General features: G+C 35.7%; 1 protein-coding gene across 2 annotated transcripts in view; it reads right to left on the bottom strand.

Moving 5' to 3' along the window:
• Positions 1 to 23510, bottom strand: part of itgav (integrin, alpha V) — a 36497-nt gene that overhangs the window by 3324 nt on the left and 9663 nt on the right. Inside the window, exons 6-28 of one of the 2 annotated variants that reach the window (XM_088605183.1) lie at positions 23266 to 23314; positions 20878 to 21000; positions 20341 to 20385; positions 19613 to 19656; positions 19472 to 19528; positions 17537 to 17589; positions 16521 to 16726; positions 15944 to 16135; positions 14613 to 14658; positions 13502 to 13609; positions 9547 to 9602; positions 8521 to 8675; positions 8132 to 8269; positions 7483 to 7550; positions 5357 to 5504; positions 4139 to 4231; positions 3518 to 3597; positions 2789 to 2869; positions 1424 to 1529; positions 924 to 1082; positions 673 to 789; positions 356 to 469; positions 118 to 225 (exon numbers count right to left, since the gene is read on the bottom strand). In XM_088605183.1, the coding sequence (XP_088461309.1) occupies positions 118 to 225; positions 356 to 469; positions 673 to 789; positions 924 to 1082; positions 1424 to 1529; positions 2789 to 2869; positions 3518 to 3597; positions 4139 to 4231; positions 5357 to 5504; positions 7483 to 7550; positions 8132 to 8269; positions 8521 to 8675; positions 9547 to 9602; positions 13502 to 13609; positions 14613 to 14658; positions 15944 to 16135; positions 16521 to 16726; positions 17537 to 17589; positions 19472 to 19528; positions 19613 to 19656; positions 20341 to 20385; positions 20878 to 21000; positions 23266 to 23314 (2346 nt within the window). The remainder of the gene's footprint in view (positions 1 to 117; positions 226 to 355; positions 470 to 672; positions 790 to 923; positions 1083 to 1423; positions 1530 to 2788; positions 2870 to 3517; positions 3598 to 4138; positions 4232 to 5356; positions 5505 to 7482; positions 7551 to 8131; positions 8270 to 8520; positions 8676 to 9546; positions 9603 to 13501; positions 13610 to 14612; positions 14659 to 15943; positions 16136 to 16520; positions 16727 to 17536; positions 17590 to 19471; positions 19529 to 19612; positions 19657 to 20340; positions 20386 to 20877; positions 21001 to 23265; positions 23315 to 23510) is intronic. The other variant, XM_088605184.1, reaches the window with a different exon arrangement.

Below are 23510 nucleotides of genomic sequence, written 5' to 3'. Positions count from 1 at the left end.
AAGTATTAACTTACTTGATTCCCCCCCAAAAATAGGTTTCACATCACATATTTCCTTTACATTTTAAACCTGTTCCCTTTAATTTCACAATGTTTTCAAGAAAGAAAATACACATACCACTGTAGAATTGGATGGTAACTCATACTTAAGGTTTTTGTAAGGCATTTCTATGACATTAAAAGAGGCTGATGATCTTGCAATGTACGACCGGTTCTGGTTTTCACCCTGGGAACATAAAAAAAGAAAAATCATTTTCAATCTAAGTAAGACAACAAGCTTTTCTACTATCTTATGTTACCACATCAATTATAAATTAAAAACACAAGCTTTAATTATTTAAAGAAAGGGTTCTTACGCTCAAGAAAGTAGCAGCCCACAGTCTGGACCTGATGAAGAGAATTGCACTCTTTCCTCGCTCTAAGCGACCGACCTGACATCTGATTTTGAGACATTCTGCTTTCTCACAGTTCTGAATAAGAAGAACAGAAAAAATTGTCAAGCAATTTTTCTCTGATAAAACATGTACTGTACTACGTATATTTTGCATCCCCAAAATAACTTTCATCTGGAGAATTTTTTACATACTGTCGCCAATGTTTTTATGACCTTAGTGTGGGAATATGCAGAGTATATCAGGAATACTCATAACGGTGCAAAAGGACCAAAATATACCAAAGCTTCCAGGTTCCCTTCCATCTGTGGGGCATCCCTGCGACGACGTTTATTTTTTCCTTCATTCCGAGAATCTCCACTTATAACTGTAGTATTCTGCTTTGGTGCTGCGGGCATCTAAAAGAAAAGTGTAGCACTACAATTACCAAAGTAAAAACACATAAGTGTTTTTTCTTAATTAAATACTGATTGATATGTTTTGTAGGAAATATGTTCACATGCAGTAGTAACTAGATACTCATAATACTTACTGTGACATTCAAGGGATTAATTTCCATATCAGTAGTACAGTTCATTGGTCCATCAATTTCGTAATTAGTAATGTAAAGAAGAGACCCGTTGTTGAACTTGTAAGGCCAGTCAATGTCTAACATTGCCTTGCTAAATGTGCTTGGACCATTATTTCGAAGCTAAAAAAGAAAGAACACATATTTGTGTATTTTAGGGCAACTGCAATGTCAAACAGCCTTTCTTTTAACATGAGCAATGGCTATACTGAATTCAGCCAGTATCTTGGACAGTCTACAAAGTCATTAACATAAATGATAAAGATTTGTCATACCTCTTCCATATAAAAAGTTCAAGTTGAAAAATACCTGGCTTTAAATAAATATGAAATATGTTACAAATAATTGTAATTTGCCTTTTTTTAGGAAATGATGGCAGTTGGCCATTAAAATATCAGCAGGTGTTAATACCACTATTGCATAATAAAGAAAGTTCTTTAAGAGGAGGCAGAAAGAAATAAGACCTCATAGATATGCTGCACAAGAGGTCCAATGTCATCCTCTAACACAGGGTTCTCCTTGGGCTGCCAATTAGCGATGGGGAGAAAGATCTGATCAGGTGCAGATACACTGGATAAGAGGAAAAAACATGAAACACAGCTTGAGAAGACAAACTCTGTCTGTAGTCATAGCTACTTTCCTGGCAAAAGACCAATACTAAAAAAAATCTTCAAAAGATCCTCATTACAGGATTCTGAATGATACAATTACTCCATCGACCTGCACGTAATGGACGCTTTTGAAATGGACAACCCCACGTCCAAAATACATATTAGACAGGGCAATGTTTATTCTTTAACTTTAGGCTGCAAAATCATTTAAAAATCATTCGAAAACCTGTTTTTGAGAAAATCAGTACATGCAGTACTAGTATCTGTACTAGTGTTTAGGTTAGGTTTCCTTAAGTAAGTTATACTTGAAATGATCAATTGGACTCAAATGCAAGAAGGCTAGGAATGTAATGCAGATGCTGCAAAAAGTCTACAAAAGAGCTTGTTCCATTCATTCTGTAACACGACTGATCCGCAGTGATACTGTATGTGTGAAGCAGGATCCCAGTTTAACACAGAACAATTCATGCCCCTTGCTTTGTCGTGACAAGGACAAACACATTGAAAGATTAATGGATTACATTGATGCTGGTATTGCTGTAACAATTGTGTGGACCACACAACTGAAAACGTAATGCCTAATAAAATGCAACACAGTGAGACTGCCATCATCAACAACTGTTAAAATTGGTATTAATGACCCCTTAAAACACATTTCTACTGAAACAATGGTTCTGTTTTACAATGACCTCAGCAACCTTTCATGGTTTCTGGTGTAAATATATGCTGTATTACTTTAGCTCTGAGTTGTCCAAGATTGTACACCGCTACAGGATGATTAAAACTGGAAAACCTGCGTGACCTTTATGCACAATAATGCACACATTATTGTTGCTCATGGAGAGTCGCATGCATTTCCTACCACTTATTAACATTCTAGTTTTTTCACAATCACTTATTTTTAAACCAAAGATGAAATAAAAACAAAGCACATACACGGACTTCTTGATTAGCAAATATGAGCTCTAAAATGTTCGGTGATTACATTCAAACAGGTTGTGACATTTCTTCAGGTATCTCAACTTATACAAATCATTTTAAAACAAATTAACTGCTTTCATTACTCAGAGTTCAGTCTTATGTTAAAATCAATCAATCAAAATGTTAAACAGTAGGAAACAATTACCTTACCACATGTGTCCCTTATGTCAAGATAAAATCAACAGCAGACAACCAGTAGTAAGATAAAACAAAAAAAAACAAGCAGCTCATACTCACCCTCGGATTTCTACTTTTGCCAAGACTGCAAGATCAGTGACTGTGGACACCAAATTGCTAGTATTATCAAACTGGTTGGAACTGCAAAACATTTTGAAAGCAAATGATTAAGAGATACGTAACTATGAGAAAAACTAAGACACTTTTCGCTGTGTTGCAAAATTAATGTACGACTGAAGGTGGCACTGTAAATCCAGATATGGAATTATAGTGTCATTCTGTTGGTAAATGGATGAGATTTGATGCCAGAGTTTTATCAAAATCTCAACAAGCCTTATGACCTGGGGAAAGAAAGAGCAGCACATATGCTAAAATATACATAGGAGAACAGTAGAGAGAAGATGTCTTATCAGATTTTTTTTCTAGCAGCAACATATTCTTTAACACACGTTGCTAAATTATACTGTGGACTGCACTGCAATGTAGAGCGGACTGATAACTTTAGAGACTGATAACTTAGAGATTTTGTGAAACATGCAATTTGACCAGGGGTGCCCCAACATTTGCATACAACTGTAAGTGAAAGCAATATGCCATATACTGTACTGTAGGAGCAACCCAATATTCAAGTAGTTTTTAAACATGTCTCCAGGGGGCTTGACAAACTTTCTAATTACTACATCTTCTATTTAAAGATTCAATAGAATCACGGAAACCTCTGCCTTTAAACAAGACAAGAGTTTTAACTCCTGGATACCCAGCTGTCCGAGAGAGTAATGCTCACTTTACCTCTTGATCTGCAAGTCAAACTTCACTGAAGTGTCCTGCTCTGAAAGCTGATGCACACTGAACCGCAGACCAGCCACAAGCTACCCAGAAAAAGAAACAGCACCACAGTTAATACCACTGTTTGCAGTCTGGCAGATTGTGACATTCTTCCATTTCAGAAAGGAAACATCCACTCTACCACTGCATTAAGGCAAACATTCTGAATAGCATTATGCATCACCTCAAATTCATCTTTAAAGTTTGATGATTTAGTTCTTTTTCAAACATGTTTTATATAATCAAATCTGTAAATACAAGAAAATATAACAGCTTATCTGTTCATTTAAATTGAAAAAAAAAATCAGTGAAGAAACAATTATTTAATGTAAAATGGTATTATTTTTACACTATATTATTATTATACACTTTACTATATTATTATGGATTATTCAGACACACATTATAATCATCAGGTGGTCATTTTCCCTTTGAATTTGTAAACATAAAGCATCTCTGACAATAATCTGTCAGGGGAACAAAGAAAACAAAAACAATTTTAAAGTATTTTAAAGAGTCCAGGTCTTAATGATATCTAATGAAAGTAACTGATACTAACTGAAACTAATGACAATACATACTTACTTTTGTTCCACCTTTCATTGGATTTCCAAGGTCACATACCACTGACCTGGTTTGGTTTTCCGTCTTATAAGCACAAGACAATCGTGACAATACCTATAAAAAATGAAAATAAGGAAGTCAGCTGTGCATTCATTTCTTGTTCAACAAAGCTGGGTCGGGTCAGGACTGGGATTGAGAAAATCAGGTGCTGTTTTAAGTGGTGCTGGTGAAGGAGAAGGTGATGGTCTTCCCTTTGGGAACTGAATTCCCAAAGCAATGTTCCAGTATGGTGGTGAAGGACACTCTGCTAGAGGAGGTGTCATTCCTCAGATGAGACATTAAGCTCCTTCCTACTTGGTTGTTAAAGATGTCATGGCACTGTTTGTAAGAGTAGGGGTGCTCACCCTGCTGTTCCAGATAAATTCTAGTCTGGGCTTGTACAATCTGACCTCCCTAAAGTTACTCCAATAATTCAATTGGTGAAGCAATTTCTCATTTGTCCACCTGCTGTGTAGTGGGGTTATACACTAAGGGCTGTCACACAACACCCAGGTAGGTGCTGTACATCAGTGATAGATGATGTAGGTCGTTGCACCATACTTGAAATGCTTTAGTGATCCTGTGGGATGAAAAGTGCTACACAACTGGTAGGAACAACTGTATTGTTTCCCTGGCAAAAAAAACCCAAATACATCCATCCATTTTCTAACTGCTTTATGCAATAGAGGGTCATGGGGGAACTGGAGCCTATCCAGAAAAGAAATGAACGATGGGACACCAGATACAGACGCTAACATGCATACACTCACACCAGGGCCAATTTTCCCCGAAGCGAATTAAGATAGCAGTATGTCTTTGGCCTATGGGAGGAACCTGGAGCACCTGGAGGTAACTCACATTAACAAGGGGAGAACACACAAACTCCATGCACATGACACCCCAGGAATTGAACCCAGAGCCCCAGCATTGTATGGTAGCAATGCTCACCATTATGCTGCCCAACAAAAAAACACACAGATTTTAAAAATAACTCATATTAAATGGTCAAAAACCTTGCCCACATAAACCATAAATTAATATCATAGTTGCTGAATACAATTCATGACAAACATTATTATAAGAACATTTGAGAGTGTTATTACAGTATAAAGGACAGGTAGCTTCTGAGGCTGACTTCACTGGAATTCATCTAAAATAATAAAACAGAGGGACACGTTGATCAGTGCAGGACAACTTTACCTCACTATTCCGTACTACACCGATGAAGTCTGCCTGCGGAGGCATGAACACATGCAATTCTGCCTCGTATGCCCCCTCTCCATTGTTCTCTGCAGTGACCTCTAACGTCAACGGGCTGTCATCCCCAATGAAGATCTGTTTCTGGTCGCTGCTCAATATTAAAAGAAGATAACTGTGTTATTCTGTAGCTTCAGCTCAAGTGGTCACTGAATTGTGTCTTCTTTGTGTATGTGACTAATGTTTGCTTAAATAAGTCTGAAAAAAATGAATCCTACTAATAGACAAGGTCACTAACACACTGCTATCACATATTTCTCTTCCTGTCAAATAAGCACCTCTTCTATCTGAAATTTCTACATTGTTATCCATTATAAGCTGCCAGAATTTAAAACTAGAAATATTAACAAATACTGTATATATGCATCCAATTTGTAAACACACAAAATACATAATAGTTTCTGAACATATCTTTTAATCCTCACAACACCTTTATACAAACAATCTATAAATATTTTAAACAATCCTAAGAAATTTAGTTGTAATCACTGTTGCAAGAGACAAAATGTGATTATTATTATTATTATTATTATTATTATTATAAAATGTGATTATTTTTCACATTTTGAAAGTCTGTTCTTAATAATATTGTAAGTACTGTACAAATAATTATTGGTTCTTCAAATTTGATATAAAACCTCCTACTAAACATGGTGAGTTTTGCAAAATTTGAATATTTAAGTCCATTAGACACAATGGTAGAAATGAATCTTTAAAAAAATACCTGACCACTGATCAAATTGCCTTACATTACTTTTTTCTTTAAAAAACAACCATTTTTCCCTTTGCCCCTTTTCAAAGTGAACAGATCCTACGTATGATAAGTTGATACATTTTCTACTTCACTTAACAAATTTTAGCAGTTATTTTTTTAAAGACAGAAATAATATTTGATAGAATATGAAATCTCTTTCTGTTCTTGGCATGGGTGTGTTACAGCAGCCTTAAAAGTCTTAAATCATATTCTTATGACCACATTTGTGCACCTGTATTTTAATATTTACCTATGGCTTTTGATACTATGGACTACTCAGTACCTTTTAATAAATTGTGTAGTATTGATTTTGATCATTCTCCTGCATGGCTTCAGGATTTACAAAACAGCAGTGTGTAAAATCTAACTTATGCTTAACCATCTCACCATTACTAAGGATTTCCACTATTTTTATAATACATACTACCAGTACTGTCCAGGTAACTTTCATACTCATTTCTATGCTGACAACACTATTTAATACTTAGTTGGTCATTCTTTATTGTCAGTAATGACTTATCTGCAAGTCAGCTTTGATCAAATTCAGTAGGTATTTCATGAATTGCAACTTTTGTTAAACACTGTAAAAACAGAATTAATGTTATTTTACAGAAATATAACAAATTGCTCCATTAGTAATGATTGCAATTTATTTACTTGGAGCAAGATTAATTTAGAGAAAATAGTGGTTTCTAAATATCTATGTGGTTTAGATAGCTCTTTCACTGATTTAGATAAGTTACGCATTAAAGTCAAATGTAGACTTACCTTTCTATAAGACACAGATCCTGTTTTACATGTACTTCTAGTTATAAATCAAATGTCTGTACTCCCCATTTTGGTTTATGGTTTGGTTTATTCACAAAATGCCCACTAAAGCTGTACTTGGAAATTTTATTTTTCCACATCATTCTGCTATAAGATTTATCATTGGTGCTCCTTATCATACTCAACACTGGGATCTTAATTTTTTAATGGATAGGTCTTCTCTGCATATGAGAAGACGGACTCTATGGTTTAGGGTAATTTAAAGAAGCAATGATTGGGAAGAATCATTCTTATTTGCATCATCTAACAATTTACAATCTAGTTCATTTCTTAAATTGCATCTTCCTAAGGTAGCTACTGCTCTCGGATGCAAGTCCTTTCAATGTACTGCAGCTAAAGACTGGTAAGAATTGCAGAGTTAAATCCGTTCAATTCTGTATATGCTGATAATCCTCTGTTGGAGGGTTAATTTAATAATTTTTGATACTTTTATTGCTAATTCAAGTTTAAATGATGGTCTAATATAAAAAGTCACAATCAAACTCACCTTTTCACAGATAGTCTGAGATCTGGTTTACAGATATTATCATCACCGCAGTCCAGTAAAATGTGTGCCTGGAATTTATTAAGGTAATGATTACTACCACTCCAATAACTCCTAACCTTCAGCTTTTTAATTTGTTTAATGGAAATCTTTGATTTATTGATGATGTATAAGATTAATCAATCCTTTTAAAAATACTGTCACTATAAAACAAAGAGAGAAGTCAATTAATCTGTTGTGATTTACTTGCTTTATTGACCTAACTTATCACCGTAATTAATTTTATATTTGTTAATATACATTTGATGTGTAATATATTAAAAAATAACCAGATATGAAGTAGAAATGCAGGCTGTATTTTCAGATCCTAAATGATATGGGATATAATGCTGTTTATTTTATTATTCTTAAACAATTAACACCATATATTTTACTATTCGGTATACAATGTAAATGCATATACAGTATACCCTAAAATAAAATCTTTGTCTGATGTTCAGAAAAACAAATTTAAAGTGTTAACTTGTTTTTTAACCTCTTTAAAAACAGCATGTCCTTCGAATGCATCACAGATCTATTCTTTAATATTTAAACATTAAAGCATTCATTCTCAAACCATGACAAACCTGTTGACCACTAAGGAATACTGTACCTGTTTGGAGATGTTAGCAGGGGTAAACTGGTCTAGAATAGGCATAAGTCCAGTTTTATCTGCAGCAGTTTTATAATCTAATTTGTACTCCATAAAGATGGAAATTGGAGTAATCTTGTCCCTGAACTCTGAATCATCCTATTTGAAGGAAAGGAAAGCAAAGATGTGAAAAATATCATGTGAACTCAAATAAAATTGTTTTTTTCCAGAATAAGAAGAATTTAACTTGAACACCTTTAATTTGAAAAAAAGCTTAGTAGAATCCAACGACACCAGCGATCGGAGACTCTGTTTTATCATTAATACTATGAAATATGATGTGAACCACACATGATATATTTACAGTGTCTTTCACTAAGACAAAATAGGAGGCTAATTGGCACACTCACTCGTAAATATGCATCCAGCTCTTCACACGAAGGGGCTTTGCCAGTATTCACAGTCATGTTTTTTGTATGGGACGACAAACTGCTGTGCAGAAACAGGGCCCTCTTTATTGCTCCTTTGTGTTTGAGTCTGTCTAAGTGCAGGTCCACCTGAAAGTCTTAAGTCAGAGACAAATTTATTAAAATATTTTAAACATCCCTTGCCATCTCCTTTTTAGCCTTTCCTTTTTGCTTCTTGTTTTTTTATTCAACAGAAATGCCAACATGAGTAAATACATTACTAAAACCATTTAATCTTCTCACTAAATTAGCACAATGTATAGTTTGGAAGGCTGGCTGTACAAATTGAGAATTGACACTTGAAATCTTGGGGAAATACACATGCAAATAAACATCATAGAATAGTTCATTGGGCTAGGCTCTTCTGTTTATTTGTGGCAATGATTAGAGCAGAGAAGCTTCATATGTTGTGTGGTCACAGTTCAGGTGATCAGCAGGGAAACATCAGAAAGTTCAAAACTCTTACAACAGCAAACAAATATCCTCATCATTAGAGCAAAAAGAGTGACAGGATTGTGACTTAAATTTCTACACTGTGTGGGAAAAAGAGGAAATGCTGCATTAATAAACTACTAGATGCAATGCTTAATATCTGGTTATACCTACTAAGATTTTAACAATGTACAAGTAACAGCACAAAAAGATGCTCTGTATTCCCAAAATATAGAAGTGTTTCAAAAATATATTTTACAAATTCAGAAAGGACTGCAATATTCAACGTATTTTGAAGAAAATCTTGAAATAGAACATTCACTCTTGCTGTATCTGTACTTGTTCTTTACATTTGGATTCTATGTAACCAGTGGAAGTACTCCCTTTGCATCTGCTGTGTTGCTTTAAATATTATAGTTTGGCAGAAGGCTGACTGGGTAGTGAGAAGGGGGCCGAGCCTGTTTTTTTCAAGTCGCTATGATCCTGTTTTCATGCCACCCGGAATTAAAAATGACAATGAAATTCATAGGAACTTACGGAGCATTGAAGGTGCTCCCTTCCCGTTTGCCTTCAGACAGTATTTCACTTTAAAACTGCAGGGAGATGCAAAACAAGTCAGGATAACAAAATAAGTAAAAACACGCTTCTTACACAGTCTGCACGCTCATGTAGGAGATAATCACATTCTATCAAATGTGATGGGGAGATTTGTTTTCAGGTAGTCATACCGCTTTGTACGTTGTCTCTTCAGACTCAAAGTTAAATATTTTGTAGAAACCTGCAAGAAACCATTAAATTATCTGATGGAAAAAACTATGCATCACTGCATAAGACTGTGTACTTACTGATTATATTTCAAAATGAAGGTATGCTAGTGTAATGTACACTGGTAAAATGCCTATTTTGTTTTAATTTAATAATACATTATGTGAATGTCCTCAAGCACAGAAACATTCTGGTGTTCAAAGTGCTGATGCTTCCTAATTTATGTTACAATTATTAATCTGAAAGCTAAAATGACAGTAACATGTATGGGCACAACTAAATAGCAAAAACTAAACAACATTAATATACAGTATATGGATAATGTTCCAATATAACAGTTTCTTAACAGAAAATCGGTGGCTAGGAGTTTCAAATAACAATGATCACAACTATGGAACATCCTACAACAATTCAATCTAACCACAGCATACTATATATGAAACTACATACTGTATGCTATGCCCAGAAATGAACTTCATTTTAATTATTATTTAAATTATTGTGTCAGGCATGTTACTAGAATTTCAAAGGACAGATTACAAAAACTCCCTATCACTGTTGTTAAGCTTGTTGGAAGGGGCAATTGAGCTGTCTAAGAATTTGAGACATTGTTAAACACCTGGCTAGAATTAAGCTGGAGTCACACTACAGGACTCGGCACGACTTCTAGTTGGAGAGCATGACAAATTTAACGACTGCAGTCGCTGAATCTCGCTGCTTTTTCTGTCCTAGAGGGTGTTATATTACAGGACTAGCAATCGCAGGGGGTGACTAATTACACGATTCCCTCATGACTTTTCATCATGGTTCTAAATCTCGTATTGCGCCATGAAAGTACCATGAGGTCGCCTCATTCTGACAGCCAATCAATGTGGAGCACACCAGAATAAGAGGAGGAGCACCACACGAAAATAAACGAACAAAATGGAAAATGTTTATAAATATAGAACAAATTTAAAAAACAGTTAAAACCTTTAAAACAAACATTGTTAACAAATTAGTATTGCGCTATAACGTGTAATATCATGGGAACATTATCTCACAAGTACACATCTGGCTCACTGCCCACTCCTACGACTTGCGACTCGCTACGAGAAAATCAAACCAGTTTGATTATATCGTAGCGAGCCGCAGAGAGTCGTAGGAGCTATTAAGAGTGCTATTACTGAGTTGCTGGGAGTATCACACTACACAACTGAGGGTAATGGGCATGCACTGCAACTCTCTACAACTCGCAGTGATTTTCTTACGATTATGTAAATGAAGGCTAGGACTGAAAATCCTAGGAAAAGTCGAGTAGTGTGACACCGGCATTACCATTTGCAGTTCTTGGGAGCTTCAAAGCAAGAAAGTAACTGAGGTGTCTGCAGAGTAATAGAGGGCATGAGAGACAATGATCACAGGAATGGTCTGGTTTATCTTGGTTATCTTAAGTTCTGGATCAATGATTAAGTTTCATCAACAGTTGAGGAACAGAGGATAAAAAAGGCAGGTAGACAGAGAGAGAGGGGGAAGGACAGGGGAAGAGACAGAAAGACAGAGGGAAAGTGAAAAAGGGTTGAGCTCTTTGAGACGTCACTGTCCAGATCATCCGAATTAAGTACTGAACCTTGTTAAGGGAGCTTGCCATTCTGTTGTTTGTAGGAAATGCTCAATTTCCTATATAGACAACCTGTTGTTTAAAAGTGGCCTTTCTTGGGTAGAGGATGCTTTTTTTTTTAAATGGGGAGATAAGCTTCCCATTCACTTTGACACATTCAGATCTATTCTGCTTGGTTTAGAAGGCAGGTTTATCTCTTGTGGACCTGTGTAGGGGTTATAAAAGACCTCTGAATATTTGGTAGCAGTCTGGGGTTTTTCTGGTTGGTTAGGACATAGGCCTCTAGGATATGTTGTATTTGTGTTGTGTACTGTTTAGCATGTCACTATTAACAGTTTTGTCATTATTAACAATATATTTGTTCATCCCAGTGTGCCCAATATATTAATTCAATTCACCAAAGCTGTGCCAGAGAACAAAGATCTCAGGTGCCTGTAATTATACCAACCCCGTAGGTTTATTTTGTAATTTAATCTTTACAATTTAGGGGTTATGATTAATTTACTTATCGATTATACCACTCAGTCTATTTCAGATATTTTGTGGTACACCTCCTTTTTTCATAACTCCTTCTTTGTAACCACTGTATTACAAAAGGATAAACCACATTCTTCCTCTTTAACCTCTTTTTCTCTTTTTTTTCTTCTAACGCTGCACTGATCACATATGGAGTGATCAGTGGGGAAAAATATTTCTTTGTCAGTGGAAAGATAACTAAAGCAAATTGAAATTGAGTGTTCACAAACTGAAAAACTTGTGTTAGGATAAGTCAGATCATTGGTTAAAGTATAGGTATTCAGTCAAGAGCCATAATCCAGATCTTCTACATTTCCTTAAATCTTCAACAACCGAAAACCTTTGAAAAGTGTTAAAGTGTATTAGTTAGCTAATACTTAACGTAGTTGAGCTAAAACATGAGGTGAAATGAAAACCTGCAGACATCCAGGACTGTATTACGTTCTGGACTAAATTTTCACTGAAAAAAATACAAATGTACTTAAAAATATGAATGGAAAATTAAAATAGTTAGATTTGACAGTAAACATAAATACAAAATATACAGTGAAGAAACAATAGTCTGCATTTTCTAGAACATAAAAGGCATTGGCTTTGTGATGTACTATTTTCTCTCAGAAATACATTAAAAACAAGAGAGTAATCCTGAACCTCCAGTCAAAACCTGAAGTAGGGGATTACAGAAAAGCAGACACTGACTGACAAAATCCAGTAGTACTAACACTGAAGGTTTTTTTTTTAATGACACTGCCTGAAGCTTTTAAATTTTTCAATGTTTGAGAATAAGTGCTCCCAATTATGGGTAACAACAGGAATGCAAATTAAATTTTGCTAGGAAGCAAACCTTGTCTAAAAGCATTAAAAAGCTGTACAAGCATTGTGTTACTTAACAGTGCACTATTTATACTTCCTCAGTGCTGGTGAAAATGGTAAAGCCAGTCTCTTCCTTTTGCAAAGAGCTCCCAGATGCTTGGGCAATGACATGTGAAGAATGTTAATGTACCGCCTCCATGATAGAATTAAAACCAAACAAAAATCTGAGTCACTGGAAGGCCTCTAATTCCATTCTCATAAATAGCTTTAAGGGAACAACCCAGTTAGGAATACAGAAAAGGATATTGATTTTTAACAGCTGGAAAAAAATAATAAAAATCAAGGCCAAACAACATTCACTGCCATTAAACTACTTTAAACAAGTAAACTGGGTTTAGGAAGCTCTGATAAAAACTCAGGGTGTTGTTTTATATGTCACAGAATATAAGACTTACTGGTCAGTAATGATCAAATAATACAAAAAGAATTATTAGTAGTCAGCATTATTCTGATCAATAACATCTGATTCTCACAGGTATTTTCTAGAAAATGTATGTATTTTCTAAAATGACAGTTAAATCTCATAATTGTCATTATCATTATCTTCCAAAATTGAATGTTATATAAAAGTATTTTTTGTACAATGGGACACAAAACCTTTTTTTAAACCAAAAAGCCTTACAACTGTAATTTGCAGATTAAAAACACTTGAGCTAAATACTCCTTCTTGATTTGTGATAACAGTGTATGATCTGTGCAGCTGCTTATTATAATAGCTCCCTCATCAGAAAGACTTACCATGACACTTTTTTTGAAGAATCAGGTAACAAACAGCTTTTATCCTCTGGGTTGACAATTAGGGGGTTGATATCGAGTGTAGCGTTTACACTTATAACTGGTCTTGCTCTGTCAACAGATTAAATATACGGCAAATACCAAAACTTACAAAAGCAATGAAATACAGTTGGGACTAAGACAGTCAAAAATGTAATACTAACTCTAATCTAACTACCAGGTCACACACAAAATTCAGTTTTATCATGCATAGGAGCCTTGTCATTCACAGTCATACAGGCATGTTAATGTATATGACACTGTAAGAAACATACCTTAGACTAAATAATATGCATCTGCCATGGCATTTCTATTTACGAAGAACATGACAAATCTCACAACATACATGCATGTTTTTTAAAAGACAAGGTAAAAAAATCTAAAAGGATAAGTGTTTAATTTCAAATAATCTTATGATATTTTATATTTTAATAATGTCATCTTAATGTGCATTATTTTTATGCACCATGCACATCCATTTGCATTTGGTGTGTGTGAGAAGAATGGAGGGTGAATCCACAAATTATTAACTTTGAAATGTAATACTATGCAAAACAGAATAGTAATACATTAATCAGCTGCACACCAACCATCAACTCCAGTGCTAATGCTATCTGCAGATAGAAATTGTTGGACCGTTTTGAAAGAGGAAATCATTTTGACAAGAAACACAGGTACTGGCAGAACAACATAAGAGATTAAAAATGAAAGATCGATTCTAAAATGCTACACTGAAAAAAAATATTTTCTTTATAGACATGCACCTCCAACAAACGTGTCAAACCTATTTGTCATGTGACCAACGGTATCATAAAGGAAGAGTTAGTGCAAACTGAAGAAACAGCGCAACTCTCCCTGACATCACTGAAGGTTTTCAGGCACTAGGAAACTCCAACTACCCACCTAATGCCCACTCAGCTTCAGTGGCATTCAGCCAATTGTGTGCCACCACTTGGCAATTTTTTTTGACAATTGACTAATGACATGGCGCAAATTACAGTGAAGACAAAGATGTTTAGAAACAGTAAAACACAAATATGCATCTTAAAGAAAGATTAAAAAGGTTTATCAGTACCTGTATAGTACTGCCTTATCTGCTCCAAAAACACCAACAATCAAGTCTACAAAAAACAAGAGAACACAAAAACATTCAACCTAACAACCCGGTATGGGGATCTCTAGATGTAATTATTGTTTTCTGTGAATCCATCAAGCTTTACCGATTCTTTTGCTAAAATTCATTAGTCATGAAAAATTCAGAAGTTTAGTTGCACATCAATAAAACAATACCTTTTATCATTTTATTATGTGTTACATAACCTTTTATACAAAATTTGTGTGCACAACATTCATAAACTGTTTTCACTCTGCTAAAAGCAAATAGAGTAGCTGTAAAAGACTACAATTCCTGCGAATTGAACATTTAGAAAAAAAATGTATTTATATCTTTTTTTCTAACATAACAGAGAGTAAAGAGAATAATTCATCACTGTCCCCATCCGATTGAAAAAATGTGATGTGAAGCTGAGAAAAATCACCACCCCCAGCCAGGCCGAGATCACATTCAGTCAGCTTAAAAAAAAAAGGAAATAAAAACGTTCCTGCTTCGTTCTGGTAGTTTTTGCATTTGCAGATTTAATAATGTGCTTATTATGTGTTAAGAAAAATCCAGGCCTCTCCTGCAGGTGGAAGTAACTTGTTTAATCTTGTTTCTAACGAGAGAGAGACTCATGCCCTTCCCAAGTTTTAAAGGTTTGAGGGGCTGCTTAATGGTTCAAATGCAAATTTAGTGTTAAATCTCAGAACATATGTGTAATAGCAAGCGGCTATAACACCCTACAACTCACAACTTGCAACCCACTGAAGCTCAGCAGGTGTGAGACTGGCCTGTACCTGGATGGGAGACCTCCTGGGAAAGCTAAGGTTGCAGGTGGAAGAGGTGTTAGTGGGACTAATATGGAGCGCTCTCCCCACAGTCTGTGGGTCCTAACGTCCCAGCATAGTGATGGGGAAACTATACTGTAATGAAGGCAACATGTTTTGGATGATGATGTTAAACCGAGCCCCTAACTTTCCATGGTCATTAAAAAGCCCATGGCATTACCTTTGTGTCCTGGCTGGGCTGAACATGAATTGGGGATGCTAGAGGGGAGTCCCTATTACCTATAAAGCACTTTGGGTAGAGATGTCCACAATAGCGCTATATAAGTGTAAGGAATAATACTACTTTGGGTGTGGGTCAGGCTTTCTTTTTGCCTAACCTGATACGTTAGATGCATTAGATTAAGAATGCATCTGTTTGAAAGTGTGCTGTTTTTTATTATTGCTGTTGCATATCACTTCTACAAGATTAAGAATGCAAAAATAAGGGAAAGCACCCATTATGGTAAACCAGACATACTGTACCTGGGTACCCATTTAAATCTATGTCCGTGGCACCATGCATTGAGTAGCCAAAGCTGGGCGGCATGGAAGTAGAAGCCCATTTCCCTTCTAGGACCTGGGATGCAGAGGGATCAGGGCCTGTAGCTCTTCCGTTGTGGATGTAAACAAGGCCCTTGCGGTCAGGCCCTCCATAGGGAGCAGCAATTGCAATATCTAAAATTGAAATACAAAACAAGATGCCTTACTTTCTTAAACCACACATTGTGTTCCATTTTAATGAGTAACACATTTAATGAACAGTCATCCTGGCAAACTGATGTTTTCTGCCTCTTAATGTTTTTTTCTGAACAGCAACATGCCATTTAACGTCATTTTAACTTTATTTTTAATGTTATTAATGTTGCCACACAAAACCAGAAAAAAAATTATACGCTTCATATTAAACTGAATGCAAAACCCACCTAACGAATTATTTTCATCAGGTGAAAAAACTATCCTGGGAATCCATAAAACAAGCTACATATTTGATTTGGTTTTTCCCTTTAACAAAAAAACAAACAAAGATGGAGGCAGGCTGTAATTCACACTAATCTGGTACCGTTAAATCCATCCATGTCAAGGTCTCCAAGAGGAGTGATGGCGCTGCCAAATCGGGAGTAGATTTCAGTGCCAGTCAGCTTCTGCAGTTTAGGGAATGTGAACTGACCCTTTCCCATGTACACATAGACCTGGCCAACCTCTCTCAGCTTCCCATCTGAGCCTCGGTCCATGAAGAGAGGGGCTCCGATAAATAGATCTACAAAACTGCAAAGAAAGTCTTTATCACCAGTTTGCGCAGAGCATGAAGGAAATTAAGTTTTCATTTTAGTTATCCGAGAGCTCACGTTATAGCCTGTACTTATTAAATATTGTGTACACCAAAACTGCTTTTATGTTGTTTTAATGCAGTTTTATAGTGTATTAATAAGTCCACTGCAAACTGAATATGTTTTGGCATGACGAAGAAAAGGTTTCACATCAGAAGTGAACAGACTGGACAAAGACATTTTCCAAGTTCACAAATACTTATTTTTAAAGGCAAGCTGCAAGACTATTTCTATATTTTGGGGTAGGAAAAAAATCGGCTAAGATGAATGCATTTTAAACTGCAATGAAAGTAAAATGTACAGAGTAACATGTAAAACCTCCAATTTACATCACAAAATAGATCAAATTTCCGGGTATGTGCAGAGCCATATTACTGTTATTGTATGCAATTCAGAATGAGGCAACAAAACTTCCAGTGACATGAAGGGCTGCTTCACATCACAATTCGCGCAGACTCTCGTTCCAGTGTTTTGTAAAACATGGAGACTCTACAAACATTCACAGAGTTTACGATTTCGTACATAATTCGGAATTTGTGAAAATTTGCAACACCATCAGTTTGTTTTACCGAGATTTAATAAGCAGTCTGAGAAATTGGGACTACAGTTCTCCTTTAATACAGGTTTCTATGGTTCAGAAAAAGCTACAAGAAAACATTACAGGCACTATATGGTCTTTTTATTGTATTACATCATATATTACTTTTCTTTTGAAGCCCTTTGAATTAGATTTACACACAATTCTTACCCATCATTATTGATGTCAGTTGCACCCACAGAATGACCAAAGTAAGCAGCCATCTATGAAACAAATTAAGAATGAATTTAGCCATGGATTTGTTCAGAGTACTATATTCCCTAGAATTACTGTTTTCTTCCCAGAACAGCAATGGCAACAACAATAATAACAATTATAAATTCCTAAAAACTTAAATCACAGTTACCACTGTGCCAGTTCTGTGCATTCTAAGCATTCCTACAGCCCCATTAGCTTCCACCCTCTGCATTTGAACTGAAACAATGTCTCCACAAAAGCCATGACCTGTTAAAACTCTAGTCTGTTTTGCTTTGCAGTCATGTCAACACATATTATGGCTTTCATGCAGCATTTTTCATTTTTTTTAACAGGTTTTGCCCCTTCAGATAAGTAAAAAGCTTATTCTTATGCATTATAACACTGATATAAGGCCGGAGACACATGTTTGGAGGTGAAGAATGAAAAAAGTCATTAGTTATCAGAACACCTCTATTAATCCTTTTCTCTGTATGTGTACTATATAGTAAACTAGGCTACGCAAATGATAAATTGAGCCACTCACAACTATAAAGCAGAGTTAAACCATAATAACTATCTGAAACCTATGATTTGCAGTAAACATGTGACTTGTACAAAACCCAGCTTGGTTGGGGCTGGGAGACGCAGTGAATGTTTCATGCTTCATATTAATGAAGAATAATTTGCAGTGGATAACGCTGGTGCCATTTTCTATGTTAAGTCTAGAAGACCACTATAGGAAGAAAATTAATTCAACCTTAAGCCATGCAACTTGAAATAGCATAGAGAGATGTTGTATATGAGTGTAAGCATACACATCCTCCTCACTCCTCTCTACTCAAAGAATCAACAAAAAATGTCTGTCATCGAGTAATGCCATTACAGTATACATAAAGGCTTTCTGAACATTCATGGATTATTCTATAGTGGGAAAATTACTCAAAAGACAGCAACAAAAAAATCTCTTGATCTTTACATTTTATCGCAATTCTATTTCAATGTCTGGGAAACGTTGTATATTGCAGCAGTGTTGCTGTGGCGTCTGATACAGTACAGGCACCTCTGTTCAAGAAGTGACCAGCCACTTTCCAGAGAACATGAAAATGTACGTCAGCCAATCAGACTGAAGCTTTTGCTATCCCTCAGCTCCCAGTAATTCCTTTCCCCAGCCAAACTGCTTCAACCCCTGCGCTCAGAGAGCCACATGCTGACTGTGCACTCTTCTTTCCTTTCTGCTTTTCTGTAATGTTTGTGCTGACAGGGCTGTGTTGATGAGTTCCAGATGGGGAAGTGGATTTAGGACATGAACTCCTGGCTTGTAAATAAAATGCCATTAAAAAAAAAGGCTGAAACCACAATAACATTGTGTCGCACTTGCCTATCAATGATTTATGCATATTTAGTCAGGATGACCTTGAAGGATAGGCATACAGTGATAAATGCATATTTCACAGAAAAAAGCAAACTTTCATGTTTTTTAAAAGTATAATATTATCAATCAGATTAACCAACACCCAATGTGTAGTATAGTACTAGAATGAAATATTAAAAGTATTCAATGCAGATTTTCTGTCTCAAATTATGATGGATTAATTAAACTTGAATGTTTTGGAGAAACTAAAACCCCCAAATGTTTACTTAATCCATCATTCAAATTTAAATAATAATCCAGACAAACTTCCTGCTTAAATCATGCAAAATGTTACATTGTAATATGTTTTTGCTTTACAGTTTCACTTAAAAACTTCAACATGTAACATGTTAGTGTTGTGTTGCCATAGTTTGTCTTAATTACATCATGTACAACTTATTTCACATATCTGTTTGTAAATAATTTATGTGGAGAATTTAAAAAAGCTAATCACCTTAAAAGATAAAGATAAAGCAAACAAGAAAGAAGGAATCTACCTGTTCGCCGGTGAAATTAACCATTGATTCCATGTTTTTTCCATTTAAAATGGTAACCTGCACACAAAAACAGATTATTATGTGAGCTTTTTTTTTCCTAAAAAGGATAAACGTTTGCTCTATAAAGCAAAGTATACTTACATATCCAAGAGCCTTTGCACCTCTAGGAACTCCTGTGACAAAATCTGTAGAAAGAAGCAAGACGGGGGGTACTGTTATTGAGCCCCGTCTTCTCATAAGGAACATAATGGTGAAAAACGAAGGTACTTTCATAAAGTAATATTCAGAAACAAAATCCTAGTGTTGTTGAATGCAGTCTTTATAAGACACTAAAGCACCACTGACAAATACTAGTATACGGCCTTACCAACTGAAACGCAAAGTTCATTAAGGAGATAAGATGTGTGAAATGAAAAATAAAAACTCTCTGAATGACTTGGTTTTGGCCATGAACTATAACAAGGGAGAAATTGTAAAGCTTCCTTTTTTCCTTGACAAAAAATGAAAATCATTAAAAGTAATTACTATAAAACCTCTAACTAAAGAATAAATGCTTATCATACATGATGACTTATCAGACTCCAAACCTGTAAAGGCGCTAATGTCACTACCTCACCAACTTCAAACACTACCACATAAAAGACTCCTAGTCTTAATTACATTCCTAAATGTTTACTATTTTTCCATAACTCACCAGTGTTGTCTGAGGAACAGTCATATTAGCTTTCATCTTTCAAATTACAGTTTATAGGTGTACTATTAATAGAAACAGATTTTTTCTGGTCTTCCTTAAATTGGCAACACTGATACCTAAATCGACTTGCATACAGTTTTCATATTTTATATCTGTTGTAGAAGAGAAATCTCACCATCTGTTCCATCATTGTTAAAATCTCCAACAGTCACAGAGTAACCTAAAAATTGCAACAGAGCAGAACTGTAATTATGAAGGACCCAAATTCTGAAGAACAAAGCAAATTGTAGTTCTGCAGAACAAGACGTACCTGTGAAACAAAATTAAATAACTTTTTTTTTTATTGCTTGACACAAGACTTAATTGTACAATCAAAAAACGTTTAGAACACATATTGGTAGGGAATAATACAGCTTTCATCCCCAATATACAAAATTTTATGGAATCAGTACTGTAGAAAATGTACAGTTAACTGGTGAATTATCATGCAGTTCACATTTCATAAGGAAAAATAAACAGGGCATAGGCTTAGTCTGCTAAAGCAAATATTAGTGTGTACATCTTTCTCTTTGTTTATACTCTGAACAATGAGAATAGCCCACAGCTCCAAAAATACCCCACACTTTGGTTTAAACAGCATGTTATGCTATTAGGATACAATGCCAAAAATGTAAACAAAACTTAAAATGACATTTTAAAAAAAATCCCTTACCTAAATAGCTGTCATCAAACTGGGCACTGGCTGTTTTTGTTGCAAGCTGATTCTTGTATGTTATGAAGTAATCAGGTTTGTAGTTGTTTATAATTTCAGAAATCTCATCAGAGATCAGCTGACCTGAAGGAATGAAGAAACATTGACAAAAACACTTTTGTAGGTACCGAAAGGCACAGAAGAAAAATAACTCTATAGACACATAAACAAAGGGACAACTCATTTGCTACATGAATGATAAGCATTTAAATGAACTTTTTTCCAAGCACCGTTTTGGGTCTTTCATGAACCAAAGCCAGAGATGAAGGTGGTTTAGTGATGTCTCAATTGATTCCTACAATTCTTCAGTACTAAAAAGTGGTCAGGGTTGTATTCTTTTAAAATACTGGGAAACCAAAAGGATATACAGCAAATGACTTTTATCTGTTAAGAATATTTACAGAGGTCTAGCTGGAAATCTCAGAAGCATTTAAAAATAAATTAATCCACAATAATTAAAGTGCGCACAGCAAATCATAAGAAGGCCCAACAATGTACACTCATGTTCACTCGTGAATCTTAAAGACCACCTTGTATGACCTGATAGTGATGATGAATCCGGTACAAGAATAGAGATGAACATAAACTGACCTTACTTAAAATTACTAATTATGATGTAGTATTATGGTTAATTCAAAGTGTATTTTCTGTTACATCTTTTGAATTTAATTATTTTTTCTGGGATTTATTAGAAGTTCTTCTCCCAGTATGATGTTGCTCTCCTAAAGAGCTGATGTGTTAAAAAAAAGATGAAGGTAGCATTGCAAATACTGAAAGCTACAGTGCACACATCTTTCTTTCAGGTCACAGTGTAACAAAACACATAGATAAAGCTGAATTTATATATTACAATATCAGGTCAATGCCACTTCTACCTCTTACAATTTTGTTAAGTGCGCATAATTATGTGCTGCACTAGTGATCTAATAAACAGCATTATGGGGGGCAAAGTCAATATATGATTTGAATAAAACAATAAAAAAGCAGGATATTATCTTGTTGGACTTTTAAGGCAGAAATTGTGAATAATACCAAAGGTTTAATATTGTAAGCAGTTAAAAACAGTAGGTTTTAAGGCCTTCTTGGAGTTCTAGATCTGACTTGATCTTGTTTTTGAACACCAGCCAACATTTCATTTATGTTATCACAGGTAAGACCAGATCCTGAAATTTCACCTGGCTCTTATTCCTTCTGCAGTTTTAAGATTTTTACATTAATATTCTCAGCACTTTCAACACAAAACATTTTAATTATTCACTTGGATGGGTAGTACAGACTGAAGAACAACTCCTTTTTTTAAATAAATCTGAAATCCCCAATTGCTTCAAACTTGAGCTCAAGGATGTTTCCTTTACTGCATGGGAAGATTAAGGGGCCTGTAGAGTCCTCCAATATGCTCAACAGTTACAGCTATTCAGCTTTTACTATAGTGCCAACTGCATGGTACCTTTGTTAACATCAAATAGAAGCAGAGAAGCATGTTTTACTAACATCACTGCATTCCTGCAGTTGCCCAACAGGCCACAGGGGTCACTGTTTCACAAAAACCTTGACGAATAATTCCAACCCAGCCCGGTGGCATTCTGTTACTTGTATGCTGCTGCCAGGTTACAGCTGGTTAGCCAAATGACCACAATCAAACCATCACCATTTGGACCACAGAGCTCAACTTGCACTCTGAGCAAGCAGCATCACTGGCGGTGCCTGTCTAAACCTTTTACTTTAAAAATCTACCTTGCTTGAATGACTTAATAAAGATATGTTCTATAATGTCAGCAGCCAGCAGCCATATCATTCTGCAACTCACAATTGGCAACTCACTGAAGCTAAGCAGGTGTGAGCCTGGTCAGTACCTGGATGGGAGACCTCCTGGGAAAAACTTAGGTTGCTGCTGGAAGAGGTGTAAGTGCAGATAGCAGGGGGTGCTCACCCTGCAGTCCATGTGGGTCCTAATGCCCAGTATAGTGATGGGGACACTATACTGTAAACAGGCGCTGTCCTTCGGATGAGATGTAAAACCGAGGTCCTGACTCTCTGTGGTCATTAAAAATCCCAGGGCGTTTCTCGAAAAAGAGTAGGGGTGTAACCCTGGCGTGATTGGTAAGGGCCAAATTCCCATTGGCCCTTACCAATCATGGCCTCCTAATAATCCCCATCTATTAATTGGCTTCATTAGTCAGCTCTCCTCCCCACTGATAGCTGATGTGTGGTGAGCGTTCTGGCGCACTATGGCTGCTGTCGCATCATCCAGGTGGGGCTGCACATTGGTGGCGGTGGAGGGGAGTCCCTACTACCAAAGCACTTTGGAGTGTCCAGAAAAGCACTATTATTATTATTATAATGTATTACCTTGCCAATAAAAGCTACCAGGTCCTCCAACAACCACACGGTTATTCTGCTAAAAACATAAAAAAAGACAAATGTTGGAATGGAGAATGTTCATTGAGTTCCATTTTTAAGATTAAACAGTTCTGACAATGGGCAAATTAATTTTGAGGAATGAGGTTAAAATAACAAATGTTGGAAACTACTTTGATATGAGGAAAACAGCCATTTTTACATGCTGACGTCATAAGAAATAACTAGAAAATGGC

This window comes from Lepisosteus platostomus, chromosome 14, assembly GCF_059453375.1.
Source record: "Lepisosteus platostomus isolate fLepPlt1 chromosome 14, fLepPlt1.hap1, whole genome shotgun sequence".
NCBI lineage: Eukaryota > Metazoa > Chordata > Actinopteri > Semionotiformes > Lepisosteidae > Lepisosteus > Lepisosteus platostomus.
This window is presented reverse-complemented; position numbering and strand designations above follow the sequence as displayed.